Consider the following 26,284-nt stretch of genomic DNA (forward strand, 5'->3'; position numbering starts at 1 on the left):
CTGAGCTCCAGGTTTGGAAGAAAGCACACACAGGTCAAAGTCTGATTCCCAGAGAGTAACTGGAACTGAAAGTGATTCATAGAGGGAGGGGAAGGAAGAGAGGGTAAAGCCAACTTCACTGCCTGAAGCCAGGGTTGAGGCTGGAGCTCATGGAAGAATTCTGCAGAACAAAAAACTACCACAGGGCTACACGTTTATAAGTAGGGAGGCAGGTGAGAGTGGGCAGCCCCTCGACAAGGAATAATAGATCCATTGGCTCATGACAAGGTGTGCAATAGATCGTTTCATTAGTTTCTCTGAGGAACAGGAGCTCCGAAATGGTGTAATAAAATAAACCCTAGTTCTAGACTAGTGATGTGAAAGGTTGAATGAAAAAAATCAAAAAAAGTGCTAGTCAGGGATATGTGGAGAAGGAGAGAGATACTGAGATTTAAAAATGAAACCAACCTACAACCCCACATTCCTAAACATATTCATAACTCTAATGCTGAGAAAGGCAGCCAACACAATATCTCAGTCCAGAAGAAACTAATTTTGTGGGACAATCTGACAAAGACTTTAAGAGTTTCAGGTTGCTCAAAGATACAAGTAAAGCTACAAAACAGAAAAAGACTCACAAACATAGGAAACGAACTTATAGCTGCCGGGGGAAGGGATAGTGATGAAGTTTGGGAAGGTCATGTACACACTGCTATATTTAAAATGGATAACCAACAAGGACCTACTGAACAGCAGATGGAACTCTGCTCAATGTTATGAGGCAGCCTGGATGGGAGGGAGGGTTTGGGGGAGAATGGATACATGTATATGTATGGCTGAGTACACTGGCTGTTCACCTGAAACTACCACGACAATGTTAATCAGTTATACCTCAATACAAAACAAAGTTTAAAGTTCGAGAAAAATATGCTGCTGCTGCTGCTAAGTCGCTTCAGTCGTGTCCAACTCTGTGCGACCCCATAGACGGCAGCCCACCAGGCTCCGCCATCCCTGGGATTCTCCAGGCAAGAATATTGGAGTGGGTTGCCATTTCCTTCTCCGGTGCATGAATGGGAAAAGTGAAAGTGAAGTCGCTCAGTCGTGTCCGACTCTTAGCGACCCCATGGACTGCAGCCTACCAGGCTCCTCCATCCATGGGATATACATACATAAAAAAAAAAAAGAAAACGTCAGTTGCTACTTGCATTGTAGTGATTGTTTTGTTTGCTACTATTGTATCCCATGTCTCAGCAATTTGCAGCAAGATCCAATGGCCTTGAGGGGAGGCCATATGCTTTAGAAGAAAGAATCTTCAATGGGAGAGGGGCTAAGACCTGAGCCTCTGCTGTTTCTTACGTGCTTCATCTGGAGCAAGTCAATTTAACCAATCCCTGGTACATTTTATACATCTATAAAATAAAGAACTTGACAGTAAATAATGATATAAAAATGATACAAGGAATGATATTCACTTTAAAAGAATAAAAAATGATGAAAAACACAGAAATAAAATAAATTTGAAATCTTAAAACTGAAAAATATGGTCCTCAGAACAAAATAATTAGAAGAAAGAGACACTGGTTTAAGAGAAAATCAGTGAACTGCCACAGACAGACAAAAAAGATGTGCATGCAAGAGTGGCTTAACAACATGGAGGATCATTAGAGAGACTCTTGCATATAGCGAGGGAATGTCAGAGGAGCAGTATTTTCAGAAGTGACATCTGAGAATTTCTGTGAATTGAACACATTACTCTGTGAATCAAAAGTACATTTTGGGACCCCCCAGAGGTCCGGTGGTTAAGACTCCAGGCTTCCAGCAGTCAGGGAACTAAGATCCTGCATGCCATACACCACGGCCCCCCAGAAAAGCACATTTTACATGTATTTTACCACAATAAAATTTTTTTAAAGTACACTGAGTGCTAAACAGGATTTTAAAAAAAGGTAAATCCACAGTGAAGAGAAATATGATAAAATTTGGAACATCAAGGATAAAGAGAAAACACTAAAAAGAGAAAAGACAACATACTTTAGAAGAATAACAGGTAGACTGACATAACAACAGAGGCAGTGCTGAAAGGCAGTCCTCCATGAATGCTTCACATTTAGGCATTTATACAAACTGCTCCCGGACTATGTTCTCAAGTATCTTTGTGTAAGCAGACAGCCCTAAAAAGACAATCAGGAACTTTCTTTGGAGACAATTTACATTTCCAGATTATAAAGACAGAGACTTCTTGCTTCCCAGAGACTTTCCAGGGTAATAAAGATAGAAATGCCTTCTTCTCACCCCTTGAGAGATTTGCCCACGTACCAGGCTAATAAAGATAATGTCTTATTCTACAGGAAGGCATGGGGAGATTTTCGGCAGCTCATAGATTAGTCTCCTGGTTTTGGGGTTCTTCTCTTGTAACATACCTCTACTGCACGTGCAGCTCACAGCTGGCTCTCATCACATCACCGTGTCAAATCTGGGAGCTGCCACAAATTACTCCTCTGGCTGCTACTCCTACTGCTCTAGGTAGTAAACTGTCTATATCCATTTGGGTCAGTGGAAACAGTGAAACCCTCTGAAAATTCCTCCACAAAAGCAATGATAAAACATCTTTTAAAAAGTCAGAATCAAAATTTTCAGAACTCAGGTAAATAACCAAAGGTTTGTAGCAACCTGGGAGCGTTTACCTAAGAAAAACGGTTAAATATCAGTAAGAACAGTGAATTTTGCGGCATTTTAATTGGCCCTATTTCCCCATCTCCCTTTCCCTAGCTCCATGGTAACCTTGAAAACCAAGAGCCTTCAATCACAGTGAAATCCAGCAGCCTGGCAGTCACTAGAGGGGGCAGGAGGGGATTAAAAGCATCCTTCCCAGAGAGCCGTCATTATCTGACTTGTCTGGTAGTTCCCAGAAAAACTCCACTTGCAAGACTGCCCTTATTTGATATGACTGGACACTCATCCAGTGAAAAATGCTTCTTCTTTGAGGGCACTGTCAAAAATATTCAGAGGCGACTGTTTAACTTCACAGCTGCCTGATATGGTAGGCAAACAACGGGCTCATCAAAAAGCCTCACTGAGAAAGTCAGAAGTCTATAGGAGTTTTGAAAAGCTTTGACACAGTCCTGGGAATCTAAGATAGGAGGCCATGCGCATGCCCAGGGATGTGGGCACGTTCAGGAAATACCTGAGAAGGCCCTGCGCTTCTACTCCTGGAAGAACCCTGAAGCTCTCAGCAAGCAGGAAGTGAAGGCTGAGGCAGAGCTGTCAGCTGCCTGGCTGCGTGCAAACCCCCTCCGCAAAGGCTGGGAGGCTTCCTGCCTCAGGCATTTAAAGAAGTCTCTGTCTAGTTACTAGCTGACCACTGAACTGACTGAGCAAGAACTTCAGTTTTCACATATGATAAAGAATACAGATTTTACAGAATTAGTTCGAAACAGACACGGGACAACGACAAACACGAAGAACAAATACTGGGGGAGAGGAAGGAAATCTGAGTGACCACATTTTATTATTTAAAATGTTGGGTTTTCAACAGAAGATTACAAGACATGAAAAGAAACAAAGTCTCTCGCTCCCTCACACACACACCACACTCCACAGATTGTTACTGAGGAAGCCAAGACATTGGATTTACTAAAGATTTCAAATCGGCTATTTTAAATATGTTCAAAGAAATAAGGGAAATCATGTTGAAGTAACTAAAGGAAAGTAAATGAGCATGATGTCTTGCTGAATAGAGTATTAATGAAGATACAGAAATTATTATTATTATTGGCTACGCTGTGTGGCATGCAGGATCTTAATTCCTGATCAGGGATCAAACCCATGCCCTCTGCATTGGAAGTGTGGAGTCTTCCAATGAACCACCAGGGAAGTCCCCAGAAATTATTTTTATTTTTTTAACTAATTTTTTAAAAGTTTTTTTTTTGATGTGAACCATTTTTAAAGTCTTCATTGATTTTTTTTACAATTTTGCTTCTGTTTCATGTTTTGGTTTTTGACCATAAGGCATATGGGGGTCTTAGCTCTCTGACCAGGAATCAAACCCTTGCCCCCTACACCGGAAGTGTGGAGTCTTAACCACTGGACCACCAGAGAAGTTCTCAGAAGTTATTTTTTAAAAGAACCAAGTAGAAAGTGCGCAGCTAAAAAATACAGTAAGTTAAATGGAAAATTCACTAGAGGCTCAATAGCAGATGTGAGCTGGCAGGAGAAAGAAGACAGGTCAAACTTGAAGATAGGTCAATTGAAATTGTCTTGTCCAAGGAACAGAAAGAACAAAGAATGAAGAAAATGAACAGAGCCTCAGAGACAGGTAGTATATCATCATTTCTCAACAGTACCTAAAGGAAAAGAGCTCCTTCTTTGAGACTGGAATGAAGACCCGGTCGCGCTCACAGTCTCCCAGGTTCATGGCCAGCCAACAGTTGCACAGGAAATGCCATTTCCTTTTACCTGCTATGTCAGTGACAGTTACCTGGCTTACATACCTACAGTAAAATAAACACAATCATGTTAGAGGGTGGGCATCAATCAATCGCTGTAATAAGCAGTGACCTTATGGAAACAACCTCAATGTCCATTGATGGCTGAATGGATAGAGAAAATGTAGTATACAATGGACTATCATTCAGTTATTAAAAAAAGAATGAAATTTTGCCATTTGTGAGGGCATTACCCTAAGCGAAATAAGTCAGAGAGAGACAAAGACAGATATGATCTCACTTATATGTGGAATGTAAAGGGAAAGCAAAACAAAACACAAACAAAAACCCAAAACCTAGCTCAGAGATACAGAGAACAAAATTAGCAGTTGTAGGGGTAGAGGGTAGGGGTGGGTGGGTAGACGAGGTAAGGAGAGTCGAAAGGTACAGATGGCCAATTATAAAATAAGCCAAGGGGACGTAACATACAGCATGGCGACTGTAGTTAATAATATTGTGTCGCATATGTGAAAACTGCTACAGGAGCAGATCTTAACTCTCACAACGAGAAAAAAAATTCTCTATGTATGGTGATGCTTGTTAACTAGACTTACGGTCATTATTTCACAATATATACAAACATCAAATCATTAGGTTGTAGACCTGAAGTGAATATAAAGTTGTATGTCAATCATACTGCAATAAAAATTTTAAAAAGAAAATCTTTTATCGACAGTGGGTGTCCAAATAAACAGATTCTGCTTCATTGTGGGGGCAAGAGTCAAAGAAAGAAACTTGATCTGATCCCACTTTTTCCTTCCCAACCTCTAAGGGAGTTCACGTACCAAATATTAGAATGCAGACTTCCGTAACCTGGAATAGTCAGTGTGTGTTTCTATTCCTTAAGATTTCTTTTTTCTACAAGTGACAGTGCCCCACCAGCTTTGTAAATATCCCATCTGCCTCCATCTTTCATCACTAGGGTCTAAGGGGGTGTAAATGGGGAGTGGGCTTTAATGTTTATATTAATGACTTGTTTGGGTCTGCAGCTTCATCTTGGCTTCAGAGCAACAGGTCCTGAAACTTCATTCTCTTTTCAACCCCAGTTGTTTTACCATGTGTCTCTATCTTCTCCCTCTGATTTCAACCATCAACCAATCTGTCCTGCAGAACCTGTGCTCTGCAGAACCTTCCTGCAGAAGTCTGTTTGACTTCATCTTGCACCTAGTCGGTTAATCTCCTTTACTGTAAGGATGCTACTTCTCCAAAAGTCTATATGAAACCATTTAAATCTCTTTGGTCAAAATTCTTACTTTAGCTGGAAGTTATTTTCTGCATGAGGAGCACAGATTGCTTTAAAGCTAAAATTATTTCTGGGACTCTCTTTTGAAGCAGTTAATAAAATCATAGGTGAATAAGTTGGATTTGATTTAAACTTAGCTACTTGTTAAAGTTTTCGTTTAATAGCAAAGTATAAAAAAGGAGAAAATATTCATTTTCTGATTGGTGAGAAACTAGTCACGTTTTTTGCTCTGCTCTCCTTTTATACAGAAGAGAAACAGAGAATCTAATGTGTGTGTCAGAACAATCAAGTTGATACATTCAGTATGATCAGTAGAAAGATACAGAAAGCATAGTCATTTCCTAAGAAAAAATGCTTGCAGTCTGTTTTTAATTAGAGGTGGATAGTTCTTTTGCTTCTCTGTGTTTTCCAAGGTTTTTGTATTCAAATATCTATTACTTTTGCAATTAAATAAAGAAAAGCAAATATTGACTAAAAAAATTCTTCAGAACAGCCTTAATACAAAATGAAAACTGAGCAATTAAAAATATTTGTGCTTATTTGAAAATTACAATAATAAACTTACTTGATAACACAAAAAAACAAAAAACAAAAAACGAAAGAGCCTTAATAACAAAGCCTAGAAGTGAACAGGTAACTCTTGAGAATTGTAACAAATATTTATTGTTACAATACTGACTAATTATCAATTATAACAAATATTTATTAAGTCCTACTATAATTTTCTGTGATTATGGTTTCAGTGTGTCTGCCCTCTGATGCCCTCTTGCAACACTTACCGTCTTGGGTTTCTCTTACCTTGGGCCTTGGGTAATTCCTCTCGCCGCAGCGGCCGGTCCCCAGCCCCCGCCCCGGCCTAGCCCCTGTCGGCCGCCGCCCCTGGCCCCCGGCCCGGCCTAGCTCCTCTCGCCACGCTTCTGCACCGAGCCGTCGCAGCCGCCTCAGCTAATCTGATCACACGGACCACAGCCTTGTCTATCTCAGTGAAACTAAGCCATGCCGTGTGGGGCCACCCAAGACGGATGGGTCATGGTGGAGAGGTCTGACAGAGTGTGGTCCACTGGAGAAGGGCATGGCAAACCACTTCAGTATTCTTGCCTTGAGAACCCCATGAACAGTATGAAAAGGCAAAAAGATACGACACTGAAAGATGAACTCCCCAGGTCAGTAGGTGCCCAATATGCTAATGGAGATCAGTGGAGAAATAACTCCAGAAAGAATGATGGGATGGAGCCAAAGCAAAAACGATACCCAACTATGGATGTGACTGGTGAGAGACGCAAAGTCCGATGCTGTGAAGAGCAATATTGCATAGGAACCTGGAATGTTAGGTCCATGAATCAAGGCAAATTGGAAGTGGTCAAACAGGAGATGGCAAGAGTGAACGTCGACATTCTAGGAATCAGCGAACTAAGATGCACTGGAATGGGTGAATTTAACTCAGATGACCATTATCTCTATTACTGTGGGCAAGAATCCCTTAGAAGAAATGGAGTAGCCATCATGGTCAACAAGAGAGTCCAAAATGCAGTACTTGGATGCAATCTCAAAAACGACAGAATGATCTCTATTCGTTTCCAAGGCAAACCATTCAGTATCACGGTAATCCAAGTCTATGTCCCGACCAGTAACGCCGAAGAAGCTGCAGTTGAACGGTTCTATGAAGACCTATAAGACCTTCTAGAACTAACACCCAAAAAAGATGTCCTTTTCATTATAGGGGACTGGAATGCAAAAGTAGGAAGTGAAGAAACACCTGGTGTAACAGGCAAGTTTGGCCTTGGAGTACAGAATGAAGCAGGGCAAAGGCTAATAGAGTTTTGCCACAAGAACGCACTGGTAATAGCAAACACCCTATTCCAACAACACAAGAGAAGACTCTACACATGGACATCACCAGATGGTCAACACCGAAATCAGATTGATTATATTCTTTGCAGCCAAAGATGGAGAAGCTCTATACAGTCAGCAAAAACAAGACCGGGAGCAGACTGTGGCTCAGATCATGAACTGCTTATTGTCAAATTCAGACTTAAATTGAAGAAAGTAGGGAAAACCACTAGTCCACTCAGGTATGACCTAGATCAAATCCCTTATGAGTATACAGTGGAAGTGACAAATAGATTTAAGGGACTAGACCTGATAGACAGAGTGCCTGATGAACTATGGACAGAGGTTCGTGACATTGTACAGGAGACAGGGATCAAGAAAATCCCCAAGGAAAAGAAATGCAAAAAAGCAAAATGGCTGTCTGAGGAGGCCTTACAGATAGCTGGGAAGAGAAGAGAAGCGAAAAGCAAAGGAGAAAAGGAAAAATATTCCCATCTGAATGCAGAGTTCCAAAGAATAGCAAGGAGAGATAAGAAAGTCTTCCTCAGCGAACAGTGCAAAGAAATAGAGGAAAACAACAGATTGGGAAAGACTAGAGACCTCTTCAAGAAAATTAGAGCTACCAAAGGAACATTTCATGCAAAGATAGGCTCGATAAAGGGCAGAAATGGTATGGACCTAACAGAAACAGAAGATATTAAGAAGAGGTGGCAAGAATACACAGAACAACTGTACAAAAAAGATCTTCATGACCCAGATAATCACGATGGTGTGATCACTCACCTAGAGCCAGACATCCTGGAATGTGAAGTCAAGTAGGCCTTAGAAAGCATCACTACGAACAAAGCTAGTGGAGGTGATGGAATTCCAGTTGAGCTATTTCAAATCCTCAAAGGTGATGCTGTGAAAGTGCTGCACTCGATATGCCAGCAAATTTGGAAAACTCAGCAGTGGCCACAGGACTGGAAAAGGTCAGTGTTCGTTCCAATCCCAAAGAAAGGCAATGCCAAAGAATGCTCAAACTACCGCACAATTGCACTCATCTCACATGCTAGCAAAGTAATGCTCAAAATTCTCCAAGCCAGGCTTCAGCAATACGTGAACTGTGAACTTCCAGATGTTCAAGCTGGTTTTAGAAAAGGCAGAGGAACCAGAGATCAAATTGCCAATATCCGCTGGATCATCGAAAAAGCAAGAGAGTTCCAGAAAAACATCTATTTCTGCTTTATTGACTATGCCAAAGCCTTTGACTGTGTGGATCACAATAAACTGTGGAAAATTCTGAAAGAGATGGGAATAGCAGACCATCTGACCTGTCTCTTGAGAAACCTGTATGCAGGTCAGGAAGCAACAGTTAGAACTGGACATGGAACAACAGACTGGTTCCAAATAGGAAAAGGAGTACGTCAAGGCTGTATATTGTCACCCTGCTTATTTAACTTATATGTAGAGTACATCATGAGAAACACCAGGCTAGAAGAAACACAAGCTGGAATCAAGATTGCCGGGAGAAATATCAATAACCTCAGATATGCGGATGACACCACCCTTATGGCAGAAAGTGAAGAAGAACTAAAGAGCCTCTTGATGAAGGTGAAAGAGGAGAGTGACAAAGCTGGCTTAAAGCTCAACGTTCAGAAAATGAAGATCAGGGCATCTGGTCCCATCACTTCATGGGAAATAGATGGGGAAACAGTGGAAACAGTGTCAGACTTTATTTTTTTGGGCTCCAGAATCACTGCTGATGGTGACTGCAGCCATGAAATTAAAAGATGCTTACTCCTTGGAAGGAAGGTTATGGCCAACCTAGATAGCATATTTAAAAGCAGAGACATTACTTTGCCAACAAAAGTACGTCTAGTCAAGGCTATGGTTTTTCCAGTGGTCATGTATGGATGTGAGAGTTGGACGGTGAAGAAAGCTGAGTGCCGAAGAATTGATGCTTTTGAACTGTGGTGTGAGAGTCCCTTGGACTGCAAGGAGATCCAATCAATCCATCCTAAAAGAGATCAATCCTGGGTGTTCACTGGAAGGTCTGATGTTGAAGCTGAAACTCCAATACTTTGGCCACCTCATGCGAAGGGTTGACTCATTGGAAAAGACTCTAATGCTGGGTAGGATTGGGGGCGGGAGAAGGGGATGACAGAGGATGAGATGGTTGGATGGCATCACCGACTCGATGGACATGGGTTTGGGTAGACTCTGGGAGTTGGTGATGGACAGAGAGGCCTGGCGTGCTGCAATTCATGGGGCCGCAAAGAGTCGGACACGACTGAGCGACTGAACTGAACTATAATTTTGGCACTGTATGTGCTATTGAGAATACAAATATGACTAAGTCAACATCTCTGTTCCTTGAGGAGCATAAAGTCATTATAAGTTAAAAAATATTATAAGATTACATATAAAATTAGAATTGATATAAACCAGTGATAAAAGTAAGAAAAATGGAAAATATCATATAGGTGTGAATTCCTTTATGTGTTTCCTCAAAGAAAAATATCTATTTAAATTAAAAAATGTACTTCCAATAATTATAAAATATTGTTAAAACTTTTGGAAGTAACTAAAATTACCCTGGAGTAAAACTTAAAAATTCATAATCCTACTATCCAGGAATAACTATTGGTAATAATTCAGTATATATAGCTTTAGACTTTCTCTTATACACTTGAAAAAAATCAACTCTGTTGTGGTATAATTTACATAGGATAAAAGGCACCCATTTAAAGAATATAGTTCAGGGAATTTCCTGGCAGTTCAGTGGTTAGGACTCTGGGCTTTCACTTAGTGAGGAACTAAGATCCTGCAAGTCATGGAGTGCGGCCAAGAAATAAAAATAAAAAGTACTGTTCAATGCATTTTGGACAACTGTATACACCTGTATAATAAACACCACCATCATCACCCTGAAAAGTTCCCCTGCGCCCTTTTCCAGTCAGCCCTCCTCAGGCTCACCCTGGGCTCCAGGTGACCACTGATATACTTTCTGTCTCTACAAGTTAATTTGCCTTTTTCAGAATTTCACATATTCTTGTGTGTCTGGCTTCTTTTGCTCAACATAATGTTTTCTGAGATTCAGCCATGTTGCTGTATCAGTAGATTGTTCTTCTTTGTCGGGAGTAGTATTCCACCTAATGAACATACTAACATTTGTTTATTCATTCACCTGATGGACATTTGTGTTGTTTCCAGTTTGAGGCTATTATTCATAAAGCTGATATGAAAGTATTTGTGTAAGACTTGGAGTGGACATACGGTTTCTCTTGAGTAAATAACTAGTGAAGGAAAGTTACATGGCTCCAAATAGCCTGGAGTTAAAACTCCCCTCCAGCTCCTCCCCACCATGCTATGCAAAACAAAAAATTCTTTCACCCGACGAAAAAAAAAATGGACATGAGGTTGATTACGCCCAGCTCCCAGCCGGTCCAGCCTCTGGCCGATCGCCAGAATTCTTTGCCCCAGCCATTTAAGAGATAACTACTCCGAACAACCTTGGAGAAGAACAGGCCCCCTTAAGACAGTAGCTTTCCACATACATGCCTATATATACTTACTCTTTTCTTGGGTTAGTGCAGCAGCTCACTAATAATGCTGCCCCTTCTCGCCTCATTGAAGGTGATCTGCTCCTGTAAAGTGCCAGATTCGTTCTTATTCTGAACCTCACCTTCTCTAACTCCCTTACCCTACAACTAGGAGTGGAATTTCTGGAATTTCTCAGAAAAGAGTATGTTCAACCTTACAAGAAACTGCCATATTGTTCTTCACCAAGGCTGTACTGTTTTATATCCCATCAGTGGTGTGTGAGAGCTCTTAATTGCTCCCCACCCTCACCCCATCCTGGTTTTGTTAGACTTTTTAGTTTTAGTCATTCTGGTGGGTGTCTAGTGCTATCACTGTGGTTTTAATTTGCATTTCCTGATAACTAATGATGCTGAGTATCTTTCAAGTGCTTATTATACGCCATTTACCTTTATAAAGAAAGTGGAACAACAGAGTAACAAACTGTTCTATAGATACCTGAACAGGATGGAAGCAGCAGGAAAATCATCGCGTTGTCCTGGCCTTGTGGTTGGTGTATCTAGTCTAGCAGGGAAGGACTTTTTTTAAAACTTCTTTTTGGCCGTGCCATGCAGCCTGTGTGATCTAAGTTCCCCAACCAGGAATTGAACCTAGGCCCTTGACAGTGAAAGTGCGGAGTCCTGACCACAGGACCGCCAAGGAATTCTCGGGAAGGACTTCTTTGCTAACAATTTTAGGCAGGATGCGTACTCCTTTCAGGTGGGAAATATTCAGCAACTGACTTGTTTCTGGGTCAGTTCTCTGGGTCTGAGATCTTTGGGGCTTCTCTGGTGGCTCAGTGGTAAAGAATCTGCCCACAATGTGAAAGACCTGGGTTTGATCCCTGGGTCGGGAAGATCCCCTGGAGAAGGGAAAGGCAATGCACTCCAGTATTCTTGCTGGGAGAATCCCAAGGAGAGAGGAGCCCGGTGGGCTACAGTCCATGGATCCATGGGGTCGCAAAGAGTCGGACACGACTGAGCGGCTAACACACACACTGAGACCTTTGACTTCACTGCCTTCCTTTTTCCTAATCCCAACAAACCAATGATCTTCATCCTTAATTAATTTTTATCATCTACTTTCTCCACTCAACTCTCATAATTCTCAGAGTGCTGCTGAAGGAAGACATGGGAGCATCTGGACCCAGCACAGGGCAGGAGCACACACTCATCACTGACCGTTTCTCTAACTTTTGAGGGACATCCCAACTGTAATTCCGCTCCTTCCCCTCTCCTTAAGCTCTTCATTTTCACCCAAAGTATATTCTCTATATAGTCATTTATTAAATTTACTCTTTAAAGATGCTTTTTATATTTAGAGATGCTTTTAACTTATGGTACTTTGGGGCAACGTTTCATTGTTATTATTTTCCATTCACAATAGTGACAATATTTAATGGAAAAAAATCTGGGACTCCGTTGGTGGTCCAGTAGTTGAGAATCTCCCTGCCAATGCACAGGACAAGGGTTCGATCCCTGGTCTGGAAAGATCCCACATGCTGCAGGGCAGCTAAGCCCATGTACCACAACTACTAAGTCTGCACTCTAAAGCCCATGAGCCACAAAAAGAGAAGCCACTGCAATGAGAAGCCTGCACACTGCAAATGGAGAGTAGCCCCCGCTGACTGCAACAAAGATTCGGCACAGCCAAAATAAATAAATCATTCAAAATGTGTTTTTAAAAAAATCTATCATTCTACCTCTCATAAAATATCTTATTGTTAATTTTCAATCTTTCTTTCCAGGTTTTCTTCTTTGTAGACAGCTTTGAAATTAAAATCTAACAGGGAATTCCCTGGTGGTCCAGTGGTTAAGACACTGCACGTCCCATGCAAAGGGCATGGGTTTGATCCCCAGTCGGGGAACTAAAGATCCCACATGCTGCATGGTGCAGTCAAGAAAATATTTAAAAAAAAAAAAAGAAAGAAAGAAAGAAAAATAAATTAAAATCAAACAGTCATTTGTTACTATTTGATCCAAAACATTACAGTTATTTACTGTGATGCCGCGCAGGTCTCTCCCCAGAATGCTACAGAGAAGCAGCACGGCAGCCGATTCAGGCACTTACCAGGAAGGGCTGATGCCAGAATTGTCGTGCCAGAGCCGCAGACTGTGTAACTCCCCCAGAGAGGACGGGGTGCCCAAGAGGAAGACATCCAGTCCCCCGTGTTCAAAGACCGCCTTCTGGGAGTCACAAAGGTGGTGGGGCTCGCTCTGGCCCTCTGATCCATAAAGGGTGATAACTACCTAAAGCGGGACAAAGAAGAGATAAGATACGGCAAGTTATGATATGAGTCTTCTGATTCGTGCTAAGGGGGAAGATGAAGACAGAGAAAACTGTCCTTAGATGAAGTCCTGGGGCCTTAGACAAGCATAGAGGGCTCTTCAAATGTACAATTTTTAAAAGTTTTTTGGCTGCGCCCCACGGCATACAGGATCTTAGTTCCCCAACCGGGGATCGAACCCGTGTCCCCTCAGTGGAAGCATGGCGTCTTAACCATTGGGTCGTCAGAGAAGGCCCAGATGACAGTTGAGAACCAGGAAAGACCACTCTCCAGGATCTGTGTGAAGGATGACTGAGTGCCAGGATGTCACCAAGGATATCGCATGGCAGAAGGCACCAAGCAATGAGGGAAGAACCTTTACTTCACTCACATTGGCTGTCGTAGCAGCCCTTCTTCGATAGCCCGTGGAGACCTCGATAAGGTAGTGGAATTGAGAGCTGGGGCCATTATCAGCCAGGATGGTGACCTTCACCTGCAGGAAAAAGTAAAACCAAGAAAACCTGCTGATCTTCACTCAGTACAGCCCAGCGAGAAGCGGGAGGATGCACTGCGGCAGCTTTGGTGACTCCGAGGAAAGCAAGGGTGAGACGAGGGAGAAGATAAAACAGATAAGCAGACCTAAGTTAAGTGATAAAAGTGGGGGATATGGGTTGAAAGTCCAGGGTTTATGTCATGAGAATGAAACAGTCATGAAATCAATTGATTGGGTCTTGGGCCGCTAAACCTCTTTACCTTCCACCCACCTAGAAAGGGTTATCAGATAAGATATAAGACATCTAGCTAAATGTGAATTCCAGATAAATGATGAATAATTTGGGGTCATATTTATGCTAAATATGCATTCACTATTTATTTGAAATTCAAATTTAACTGGGTACCTCATATTTTTATTTACTAAAATTGTTAATTCCACACCCATAGCAATAAAATGGACATTTCACACATTCTAGAATTTCCACATGTAGGAAAGCAAGGATGAGAAAGATACAGAACAACAATTAGAAGGAAGCTGTCAAAGGATTTTTGATTCCATACAGGTTTCTTACATATTGCAGTTACATTAAATTATACCTTTTTTGACTTATCTATAATTTCCATATCCAATGTATTAAGTGAGATAAATGTACATTTCATTATAGTTAAGTTCTCTGTGTGTTTTCTTTTGGCTTATTCCTGACCTAAATGAATCATATGAGGATTCAACCTTGGCTAAAAGGAAAAAAAATGGAGAAAAAGAGATAAGTCCCTGGGCCTTGAGACAGTAGACATGAAGAGAAATGTTAAGAGAAGGCCCACTGTAATTTTTACTACCTGCTACCTGCTTCTTTTTGATAAAGGTATCTCTTTTTTCCTTCATCTTGTTCAACATACTCAAGACACTGTGGCAAAGCTTTCAGAATCAAAGTCTCATCACCTTCTGCGCATCTGCCTGGTCCTTTCTCCAAGCCCACACGAATATGAGCATATAGATTCCGACAAGGCTGGCCAGCAGGGACACCCCGACTGGGTTGCTGGTCACTCGAAGGAACAGCTCAGCCACGTCTTCCACGTTCACCGTCCGGGGCACAATGAAGAAATCGCTGCCGAAGTAGGTCAGGTGGTTACAGAGACACTGTGTCCTTGCCAGTGTGCTCTGTGGCCCGACCTGGAACGACAGTCAAGATGGTGACTCTCACTGACTGGCATGCCAAGGAAGGGACACACGTAAAACATAAACACAGATGCATAGATTTGGAAAAGAAGGTCTGATGGCTCATTCTCTGCTGGTGTTAATGTGAACTGGGACAACTGATGGGCACAGCAGCTTGGCAGCATTTAGTAAAAGTGAAGAAGTACAAACTCCTCGAATCCTGAGATTCCAGTTCTGAATGCATATCCTGAGGACTCGGCACACGTGCACAAGGAAACGTGGAAGAGGATGTCTCTGTCAGCACTGGTTACAACTAGGAGAAATCAGAACAACCTCTGTGTCTGGTAACAGCAGAACATACAAACAAGTAAATAAGGAAGTAGGAGCAAACGGATGGACTACTATACAGCAGATAAAATGAATGGACTGAAGCTGGATATGGCAACCTGGATATATCAATGCTGAGTGAACAAAGCAAGTTTAAAAGGATATAACAGTATGATACTATTTACACAAAGACCTAGAGCATGCAAACCATCACTCATGAATCCACGTTTACCAGTCTTCCTCGCTAGGCACTGTCCTATCCATTGCTAGTTCCTATACATGGGCTTGGTATGTAGAAGATGCTAAATACATACTTGCTGAAAGAATGAATTTGTTGTTGTTGTTCAGTCGCTAAGTCATGTCTGACTCTTTGTGACCGCATGGACTGCAGCATGCTATGCTTCCCTGTCCCTCACTATCTCCCAGAGTTTGCTCAAATTCATGTTCATTCAGTCAGTGATGCTATCTAACCATCTTCTCCTTTGCCACCCTCTTCTCCTTTTGCCTTCCATCTTTCCCAACATCAGTGTCTTTTCCAATGAACTGGCTCTTCTCATCAGGTAGCCAAAGTATTGAAGTTTCAGCTTCAGTATCAATTCTTCCAGTGAATATTCTGGGTTGATTTCCTTTAGGATTGACTGGTTTGATCTCCTTGAAAGACTCTCAAGAGTCTTCTCCAGCACCACAATTTGAAAGCCACAATTCTTCAGTGCTCAGCCTTTCTTATGGTCCAGCTCTCAAATCCGTACATGACTACTGGAAAAACCACAGCTTTGACTACACGAACCTTTGCCGGCAAAGTGATGTCTCTGCTTCTTAATCTGCTGTCTAGGTTTGTCATAGCTTTCCTTCCAAGAAGCAAGCGTCTTTTAATTTCAAGGCTGTGGTCACTGTCCACAGTGATTTTAGAGCCCAAGAAAATAAAATCTGTCACTGCATATACCAAATTCCAGACAGTGGTTACCCTTTGATAAGAGGGAAGAAATGAGGTCTTTTCCAAAAAGTCAGTTCTTCGCATCAAGTGGGCAAAGTATTGGAGTTTCAGCCTCAGCAGCAGTCCTTCTAATGAATATTCAGGACTGATTTCCTTTAGGATTGACTGGTTGGATCTCCTTGCAGTCCAAGGGACTCACAAGAGTCTTCTCCAACACCACAGTTCAAAAATATCAATTCTTCAGCACTCAGAGTTCTTTATAGCCCAACTCTCACATCCACACATGACTGCTGGAAAAACCCTAGCTTTGACTAGATGGACCTTTGTTGGCAAAGTAATGTCTTTGCTTTTTAATATGCTGTCTAGGTTGGTCATAGCTTTTCTTCCAGGGAGTAAGCATCTTTTAATTTCATGGCTGCAGTCACCATCTGCACTGATTTTGGAGCCCCAAAAAACAGTCTCTGTTTTTGTTTCTGCATCTATTTGCCATGAAGTGATGGGACTGGATGCCATGATATTAGTTCTTTCAAAGTCGACTTTTAAGCCAACTTTTCCGCTCTCCTCTTTCACTTTCCTCAAGAGGCTCTTTAGTTCTTCTTCACTTTCTGCCATAAGGGTGGTGTCATCTGCATATCTGAGGTTATTGATATTTCTCCCGGCAATCTTGATTCCAGCTTGTGATTCTTCCAGCCTGGTGTTTCTCATGATGTACTCTGCATATAAGTTAAATAAGCAGGGTGACAATATACAGCCTTGACGGACTCCTTTTTCTATTTGGAACCAGTCTGTTGTTCCCTGTCCAGTTCTAACTGTTGCTTCCTGACCTGCATACAGGTTTCTCAAGAGACAGGTCAGATGGTCTGGTATTCCCATCTCTTTCAGAATTTTCCACAGTTTATTGTGATTCACATAGTCAAAGGCTTTGGCATAGTCAATAAGGCAGAAATAGATGTTTTTCGCTTTTTCGATGATCCAGTGGATGTTGGCAATTTGATCCTCTGCCTTTTCTAAAACCAGCTTGAACATCTGGAAGTTCACGATTCACGTATTGCTGAAGCCTGGCTTGGAGGATTTTGAGCATTACTTTACTAGCGTGTGAGATGAGTGCAGTTGTGCGGTAGTTTGAGCATTCTTTGGCATTGCCTTTCTTTGGGATTGGAATGAAAACTGACCTTTTCCAGTCCTGTGGCCACTGCTGAGTTTTCCAGATTTGCTAGCATATTGAGTGCAGCACTTTCACAGCATCATCTTTCAGGATTTGAAACAGCTCAACTGGAATTCCATCACCTCCACTAGCTTTGTTCGTAGTGATGCTTTCTAAGGCCCACTTGACTTCACATTCCAGGATGTCTGGCTCTAGGTGAATGATCCCACCATTGTGATTATCTGGGTCGTGAAGATCTTTTTTGTACAGTTCCTCTGTGTATTCTTGCCACCTCTTCTTAATATCTTCTGTTTCTGTTAGGTCCATACCATTTCTGCTCTTTATCGAGCCCATCTTTGCATGAAATGTTCCCTTGGTATCTCTTATTTTCTTGAAGAGATCGCTGGTCTTTCCCATTCTGTTGTTTTCCTCTATTTCTTTGCAGATTGCTGAAGAAGGCTTTCTTATCTCTCCTTGCTATTCTTTGGAACTCTGCATTCAAATGGGTGTATCTTTCCTTTTCTCCTTTGCTTTTCGCTTCTTTTCACAGCTATTTGTAAGGCCTCCTCAGACAGCCATTTTGCTTTTTTGCATTTCTTTTCCATGGGGATTACCTTGATCCCTGTCTCCTGTACAATGTCAAGAACCTCTGTCCATAGTTCATCAGGCACTCTGTCTATCAGATCTAGTCACTTAAATCTATTTCTCACTTCCACTGTATAATCATAAGGGATTTGATTTAGGTCATACCTGAATGTGACCTAGTGGTTTTCCCTACTTTCTTCAACTTAAGTCTAAACTTGGCAATAAGGAGTTCATGATCTGAGCCACAGTCCGCTCCCAGTCTTGTTTTTGCTGACTGTATAGAGCTTCTCCATCTTTGGCTGCAAAGAAGATAATCAATCTGATTTTGGTGTTGACCATCTGGTGATGTCCATGTGTAGAGTCTTCTCTTGTATTGTTGGAAGATGGTGTTTGCGTTCTTGTGGCAAAACTCTATTGGCCTTTGCCCTGCTTCATTCTGTACTCCAAGGTCAAATTTGCCTGTACGCCAGGTGTTTCCTGACTTCTTACTTTTGCATTCCAGTCCCCTATAATGAAAAGGACATCTTTTTTGGGTGTTAGTTCTAAAAGGTCTTGTAGGTCTTCATAGAACCGTTCAACTTCAGCTTCTTCAGCGTTACTGGAAGGGGCATAGGCTTGTATTACCGTGATATTGAATGGTTTGCCTTGGAAACGAATAGAGATCATTCTATCGTTTTTGAGATTGCATCCAAGTACTGCATTTTGGACTCTTTTGTTGACCATGATGGCTACTCCATTTCTTCTAAGGGATTCCTGCCCACAGTAGCAGATATAATGGTCATCTGAGTTAAATTCACCCATCCAGTCCATCTTACTTCACTGATTCCTAAAATGTTGACGTTCAGTCTTGCCATCTCCTGTTTGACCACTTCCAATTTGCCTTGATTCATGGACCTAACATTCCAGGTTCCTATGCAATATTGCTCTTTACAGCATTGGACTTCGCTTCTATCACCAGTCACATCCACAGCTGGGTATTGTTTTTGCTTTGGCCCCATCCCATCATTCTTTCTGGAGTTATTTCTCCACTGATCTCCAGTAACATACTGGGGACCTACTGACCTGGGGAGTTCCTCTTTCAGTGTCCTATCTTTTTGCCTTTTCATACTGTTCATGGGGTTCTCAAGGCAAGAATACTGAAGTGGTTTGCCATGCCCTTCTCCAGTGGACCACATTCTGTCAGACCTCTCCACCGTGACCCTGAGAAAACCATAATTCAATAGGACACATGTACCCCGATGTTTATTGCAGCACTGTTTACAATAGCCAGGGCATGGAAACAACCTAAATGTCCAAAGATAGATGAATGGATAAAGACAACATGGTACACGTGTACCCCCATGGCTGATTCATGTCAGTGTATGGCAAAAACCACTACAATATTGTAAAGTAATTAGCCTCCAATTAAAATAAATAAATTAAATAACTAGGGTTTTAAAGAAGTAAATTGCTTCTAATGAAACCAGACACAAATGCACTTCCATTTGTTTGTTTAGATTTTCAGTAAAAGCATTCTACTAATATTTGCTAATATTAATTGTAAGGTATTTTATTATTGTTTTGTGCATTTAAAAAAAAAAGATGACATGGTACATATATACAATGGGTACTACTCAGCCATAAAAAGGAACAAAATTGGTTCATTTGTTAGAGACGTAGATGGACCTAGACTCTGTCATACAGAGTGAAGTAAATCAGAAAGGAAAAAACAAATATCACATATTAATGCATGTATGTGGAATCTAGAAAAACGGTACTGATGAATTTATTTCCAGGGCAGGAATAGAGATGCAGATGTAGAGAATGGATATGTGGGCACAGGGGGCGAAGGGGACAAATTGGGAGATTATGACTGACATATATATGCTTCCAGGGAAGTTACCCTGGAGGAGGGCATGGCAACCCACTCCAGTATTCTTGCCTAAGGAGCCTGGCAGGTTATAGTCCACTGGGTCGCAAAGAGTTGGACACGACTGAAGTGACTTAACACATACACACTTCCATGTGTGGAACCTGCTGTAAAGCACAGGAAGCTCAGGCTTAGTGCTCTGTGATGAACTAGAGAGGTGGGAGGGAGGGGGTATATGTATATGGTTGACTCACTTTGTTGTACAGCAGAAACCAACACAATGTTGTAAAGCAATCATATTTCAATGAAAATAATTAAAAAAAAATGAAGTGGGCAGCTTCTGACCTGGCATCCACCGCTCCTCCACATGCTGTTGAGGCTGTCCCAGAAATAACACTGAGTGACGGCAGTGACCACTGAGAACAGGGTGGGCGTCTGATGAGCACCCTCCCTGCTTTTATCCAACACGGCTATTATGTAGTAGGTGCCGACCCCATACTGCAGTTTCTCTGGCGTCAGCACCCATGTGTATTCCTCATCTGAGAACAAACAAGCATGTTTAGCTGCCTTTCAAAGGGGATAAAAATACCATCAAAACCTTTCTTGAGAAGGGTCTGTTATTATTATTATTTTACAAGTGGGGAAATGAGAAGCCTAGTATCACAAATGGTTTTAAAGAAAATGACTGGTGATATAATCCGGGGTTCTGGATGATTTCTGTTCCATTAAAAAAAAAATCAAATCATATGCTTTTGATAAATGAAGAGTTCAGTCTAAGGAATTAGAATGTATTATGCGTTCTCGAAAAATGAAGTAATCACACATCAAAATGAGTAGCCAGAAGACCGAGGTAACAAGAGAGACCCAAGGGTGACACGGAGGCAGGCAAAGAGCAATTCCAGTTCCTGGTTTGCACACTGGAGGCTGGGTTTCAGGCCCGGCTCTGTCACCAAGGTGGCTGCTAAGGGCCAAGGCAAGTCACCCAGTCAACCTAGTTTTCACATCTTTCAAACACGAAATCTGGACCAGAGGATCTCCAAGATCCCTTCCAGTTTCAGAGGACATGATATTATTGCCAAGATCAGCAAGGAGGACAGAGTACATGCTGGGAATCAGGAGGGAGCCTGCCAGTGAGGCAGACACAGTTTGTAGCTGGCCACCCAGCAGTGAGAGGTGCTGGCTCAGCAGCCCTGATTAACAGGAAGAATCACTTGGAAAGCGATTACAAGAGCGCTGGTAAAACTGGTGAAATCTGAGTAAGATCAATGCACTGTGCCAGTGTCACTTTCTGGTTGTGACACTGAACTGTGATTATGCAAGATGGAATCATTAGCGGAAAGTGGGCAGGAGGCATGTAAGATCTCTGGGTTTTACTTTTATAACTGCATGTGAATGATCTCAGTCACATTTTGTTATCTCAAAATAAAAAGTTAAAAAACAAAACAAAACACGCACTCTGAAGTTTCTGACATCTGGCTGGGGCTTACCTTTCTGCGACGCCTTCTCCTTCGGCAGGGAGAAGTTCAGGTAGAAGTGTGTGCGGCTGGGCTGGTGCTGGGACCCCAGGTAGAGCGTCAGTGACAGGGGGCCTTCAGGCTCTACGCACACTATCAGGGACTTCTCCAGGGAGGTGACGTTCACTGTGATAGTAAAATGGTCTGTGCTCATGTTGACGCTGGTGGGGTGGGTTTCCATGCTCCCGTTTCTCCAGAGCACGATCTAGAATAAGAGACAGTTCATTAATCTCCCAGTTTAAGAGGGTTCATCCATTGCTGCTTTTCAGACTCCTTCTTCATGATAATGGAATAGAACCTGCTAGGTCCTCCTCTGTGAAAGCTAGCAGGTAACACAGTGCCAGGGATTAAAAGAAAGTATATAGTCTTAGACCTAAACACTTTCTCCTAAGCGTGAGGGAGATCTCTTTGTAGAAGTTCCTAAGTAATGACGTGAATAACAAAACAATGGCACGCCCGTAAATCTAAAACAATTTCCTTCAGTTGCTGTAAATTTCTGTCCTATTCTCCAGGAATTCCAATTTCCTTCTTTTTCATTCCCTAGTAATCAAGTCATACCTCAATATCTTCCATTAAGTCATGGACTTGGAGCAATTTATGATTAGAGCTTAGTAACACACTTCCGACGCTTCCAACAATCTTCTTCTTGTCAAAATCTCTGAAGGGATTGAAAGCTAGTCCTGTTACCTAGAGACAAGAAGATTTCAGTTTCATCAACTGCCCACATATTTATAAATAACACTCTTGTAGGTAATAAGGGATCAGACATCAAAGTAAATGTCAGGATTTCCCCTTGCTAGCATTTGAAATGAAATATTTCTCATAACATTCTACAAGAAAGAATCAGCTAATGAAAGACGAGTCATTTGCTTGAGACCCTCGGAGTTATTACTATTTTTGTTTTACCTCTGTACTTGGAGGATTCATTTTACTAGGAAGTAAGAATTCTGCTCTCCAGGACAAGGCTACAGTCTTACTTCCGTTTGTTAGGTGATGGCTGAAGGAAATTAAATATGCTGACATGACTAGGTAGGTACATTGAGTCGGTGATTATTTAGAGATTTCCAGTTTTGTATAAAAACTGAAGAGTTCAGATCAGTTCAAATCATAACCCAGAAGCTTAGTGAAACCTAGAAGTCTGTTTAATGCTCCCAACTTCTAGCGGGGGTCATGTTTAAGAGGCCTCCATTCTTGCCAGCGTGAAACAGAAATTAGCACACAGGACTTTCTCTCATTTTGTCTGCTCAGCCTACACTTTCACCCAAATGCCTACAGCCATCACATCCCATGTTCGTTCTGATCAGAATCAATTTCATACTCACTTGGACATCAACTCCTGGGTGTTTTTTCAAGAGCTCCTCCAGGGCGGACGCCGATGGAAAGCCTAACCTCACAGGGGCTGGGTCACCGAGGGTGTAAGAGCTTAGAGGCAACGTTGATATGTTTTGCCTAAAGAAAAAGAAGTCGAATGGAAATCAACTGCCCTTTGTTCCCTAAAGGTCCAAAGCCTAAAAGAAACTCCCTGCGTCCCTCCCTCCTGCTACCTGCTCAGCATCAGGACAGCAGTGGAAGAGGTCAGAGTCACCTCAGGCTCAGCACGCTGATTGTGCTGCAGAAACGCCTCCTGGATCCTCCCAAGGCTCAGCAAGGCCATTTTCAGTGTATTTTCTACCTGCTCTTAGAGAGAAACATCAATACCAGGTGACTCGTGTAACCTCGGTGTACTGTGTTAGTGAGACAAGGGTTTGAGAGGGAGGAAAAGGGGACAAGGACTCACTGGAAGGACCCGTGGAGAGCACTTGCCATCTAGCTAAGGACGCATCATCCTTTGCATCAACTAAGAGGGCCACCCAGGGAACTATTTCTTTGCCCCATGACATAAGCTGCCTGAGACCTGCTTATGATGAATGTTTTCTAAAAACAGTTTTTCTTGCAATGAAATTACGCATATGATTCACCTGTTTAGAGTATATAATTCAGTGTTTTTTATATTCACAGGGCTGTGCTACTATAACTATGATCTAATTTTAGAACATTTTCATCTTCGCTAAAATAAACCCAGAACCAGCCACTGTCCATTCTCCTATCCCCAGCCCCCGCTACTACTAGTAGTTACCTTTGTTGTTCAGTTGCTAAGTCATGTCAGATTCTCTGCGACCCCATGGACTGCAGAACGCCAGGCTTCCCTGTCCTTCACTATCTCCCAGAGTTTGCTCAAACTCATGTCCATTGAGTCAGTGATGCCAATGAACTATCTCATCCTCTGTCACCCCTTTTTCCTCCTACCCTCAAGTAGTTACCTTAGCAGGAGGTAACTACTAAACTACATTCTGTGTCAATAGACTTTCCTCTTCAGGACATTTCACATAAATGGAACTATGATCTTCTATGTTTGGCTGCTTTTACTTAGCATAGTGTTTTCAAGGTCCATCCACGTTGTAGCTTGTATCAGTACTTCATTTTTGTTGTTGTTGTTGCTAGGTAACATTCCATCAATAAGGACATACCACATTTTACTTGTCCATTCATCAGACCATGGACACGTGCACTGTCTCCATTTTTTTGGCTACCTGGCTATTTGAATGCTATGAACATGAGTGTTCAAGTTTTTGTGTGGACCTATGAGGGTACATACCAAGCAGTAGACCTACTAAGCCTCATGGTAATTCTCTTTTTAACATTTTGAGGAATGGTCAAACCGTTTTCCAAGGTGGCTGCATCATCATTTTACAATCCAACAACGTATGAGTGTTTCAGTTTCTCTGCCTCCCTGCCAACACTGTTATTGTCTGTCTGTCTGGATGTGAACTGGGATCTCACGGTAGTTTGATGTGCAGTTCCCTAGTGACAAGCGATACTGAACAGCTTTCTATGTGAATGGTAAAAATAATTTATTTAGTGGAATGTTTATTATATGCCAAACCCTTTACTGAACTAGATTTCAGCACTAGGTGTTCTGGCTCAGTGGTGGGGTGGAGAGAAGACCTGGGAGCAGGCTTGGTGGAGCAGTCTCCTGAGTGGTGCCTGTTTAGCGGGGCTCTCTAGAGGTGTAGGGAAAGGCCTGATCTGTCAAGATGAAAATGTCTCTAAATGGAGTTGGCCACTGGCACACACTGTACCCACCTGCTTGACGCTATGCCTGTGTCTTTGCTGACTTGCTTCACCAGCCTTCATTACGTTGTTGAGGGAGTGGAAGAGGCAGAGAGTCACAGGCGTTCTGGAGCCTGGGTCGCTGCTGTTCAGAAATGGGCTCTGCAGTAGCTGCTCATTCAGGTCTGTAAGGGTATCGATGACCCTGGCCTGGAATTTCAGAAGACACATACATATCTCTGCACTGTTTATGACCGCTTTAAATCATAAGGAGTTCTGTGTTCTTCACACACTTCCAATGCATTTTTATAAGAAGCAATATTACAACTTGGCAGGGAAGGAACATATATTGTTACATGTAACCTACAGGAGGATGTGTGTTTCTTGTTATTCTAAGGAACCAACACAACCCTTTTCACTGTGATAAGCAGATCAAATATCTAATTAACAGAAGCTTAAAAAAAAAAAAGAAAAAGAAATGCTGAGGAAAAGAGCAATGCTGACAGAAATAGCAAGTAGACTATCACTTTATATTTAGGGCCTCCAAAGCACTGAAGATAGACTTAAAAGGAAGATCAAGGAGAATTTCTAAATGAAACAGAAAACACCAGTTTTCCTTTCTGTGAGTTGTTTGCAAGTAAAAAAAAAAAAAAAAAGTCAAATAATAAGGTGAAGTCAGCTGACAGATATTTAGTGAATATCCACTGCAGTTACAACAATTTTTGTTTTGAAATATTATTTTCCAAGTTACATGTATTAAAAACCTCTGCAAAATAAAAAATACAACAAAATTAAAAAGACATGTTGCTAAAATATCAGCAACATATATAACAAAAGTTAATATCAATATTAAAACTCGCTTAACAAATAAGAAAATGACCAAAAAACCCGAAGGGGAAAAATGAGTGAAGGACATACAGAAGCAATTCAGAGGACAAATAAAAATGGCCAATAAATATAAAAAACGATGTCTGACCTCTTTAGTGATAAAATGCTTTTCTTTGTTTTCTAAGCCTTTGAAATTGGCAAAAGTGAGAGTGTGAGGACGTGGCTGGTGAGAATGTAAAATGGTGCCTTTTAGGAGGGCGATTTTGTCATTGATTAAAAATTTAAGAGTCCATCAATTCTATTTCTCGCTCTCTATCCCAGAGGGATGTTTGCATAAGCACTTAAAGATGCAGGTACATGGATGTTCAAGGATATGCTGTTTGCAAGGGTAAACAAATGAAAAATATTCAAATGAGCATCAAGAATAGTGTGTTCATGTCTGTGTGCTGCTATAAAAAGACATCCATGACAGAGTATTAAGTAAAAAAACTTAAGAAGCAGAAAAATGTATATTTAACCCCATTTTTGTTAACACAAAATAGCAAAGTTGTGTATGTACAGACAAAAGTTTGGAGGGTCACGCATAACAAATTACAGAGAGTAACATCTAGAGAATGAGATTGGCAAGAAGGACCAAGCTGGTGAAGGTTTCCATTTCTTACTTAATGTTTTTGTTCTGATTTTTGAGTAATAAGCACATACTATTTATGTAATTAAAAAGTCTAAATAAACCAACCCAGATTGCACCTATGTGCTTGTAGCGGAATATTTGAAAATATAGGAAATGGAAAAAAGGAATTTAAAATTCTCACTAATCCTACCACCTTAATTTACTAACGTGTAAGAAGTAGAAGAGGCATGACTAGTCAGGCGGAAGTAACACTGGCAAAGATGGTTGCTGTAAATACAAATATCACAGGGTTTTTGATGCCTGCTTCAAGCATGTCCGTCTCTATCTACCTCAAGAAGTGGATCTATTTTTGTCTCCCATGATTTCTC

At 41.6% G+C, this 26,284-nt stretch overlaps 1 protein-coding gene across 1 annotated transcript in view; it reads right to left on the bottom strand.

Moving 5' to 3' along the window:
• Positions 1–26,284, bottom strand: part of PKD1L3 (polycystin 1 like 3, transient receptor potential channel interacting) — an 81,706-nt gene that overhangs the window by 40,729 nt on the left and 14,693 nt on the right. Inside the window, 10 exon segments of the mRNA XM_081510720.1 lie at positions 4,323–4,469; positions 13,168–13,346; positions 13,755–13,856; positions 14,799–15,029; positions 20,199–20,392; positions 21,341–21,572; positions 21,926–22,054; positions 22,690–22,816; positions 22,912–23,039; positions 24,500–24,667. Coding sequence (XP_081366846.1) covers positions 4,323–4,469; positions 13,168–13,346; positions 13,755–13,856; positions 14,799–15,029; positions 20,199–20,392; positions 21,341–21,572; positions 21,926–22,054; positions 22,690–22,816; positions 22,912–23,039; positions 24,500–24,667 — 1,637 coding nt within the window.

This window comes from Giraffa tippelskirchi, chromosome 7, assembly GCF_054371585.1.
Source record: "Giraffa tippelskirchi isolate mGirTip1 chromosome 7, T2T-mGirTip1v1.2.pri, whole genome shotgun sequence".
NCBI classification, from domain to species: domain Eukaryota; kingdom Metazoa; phylum Chordata; class Mammalia; order Artiodactyla; family Giraffidae; genus Giraffa; species Giraffa tippelskirchi.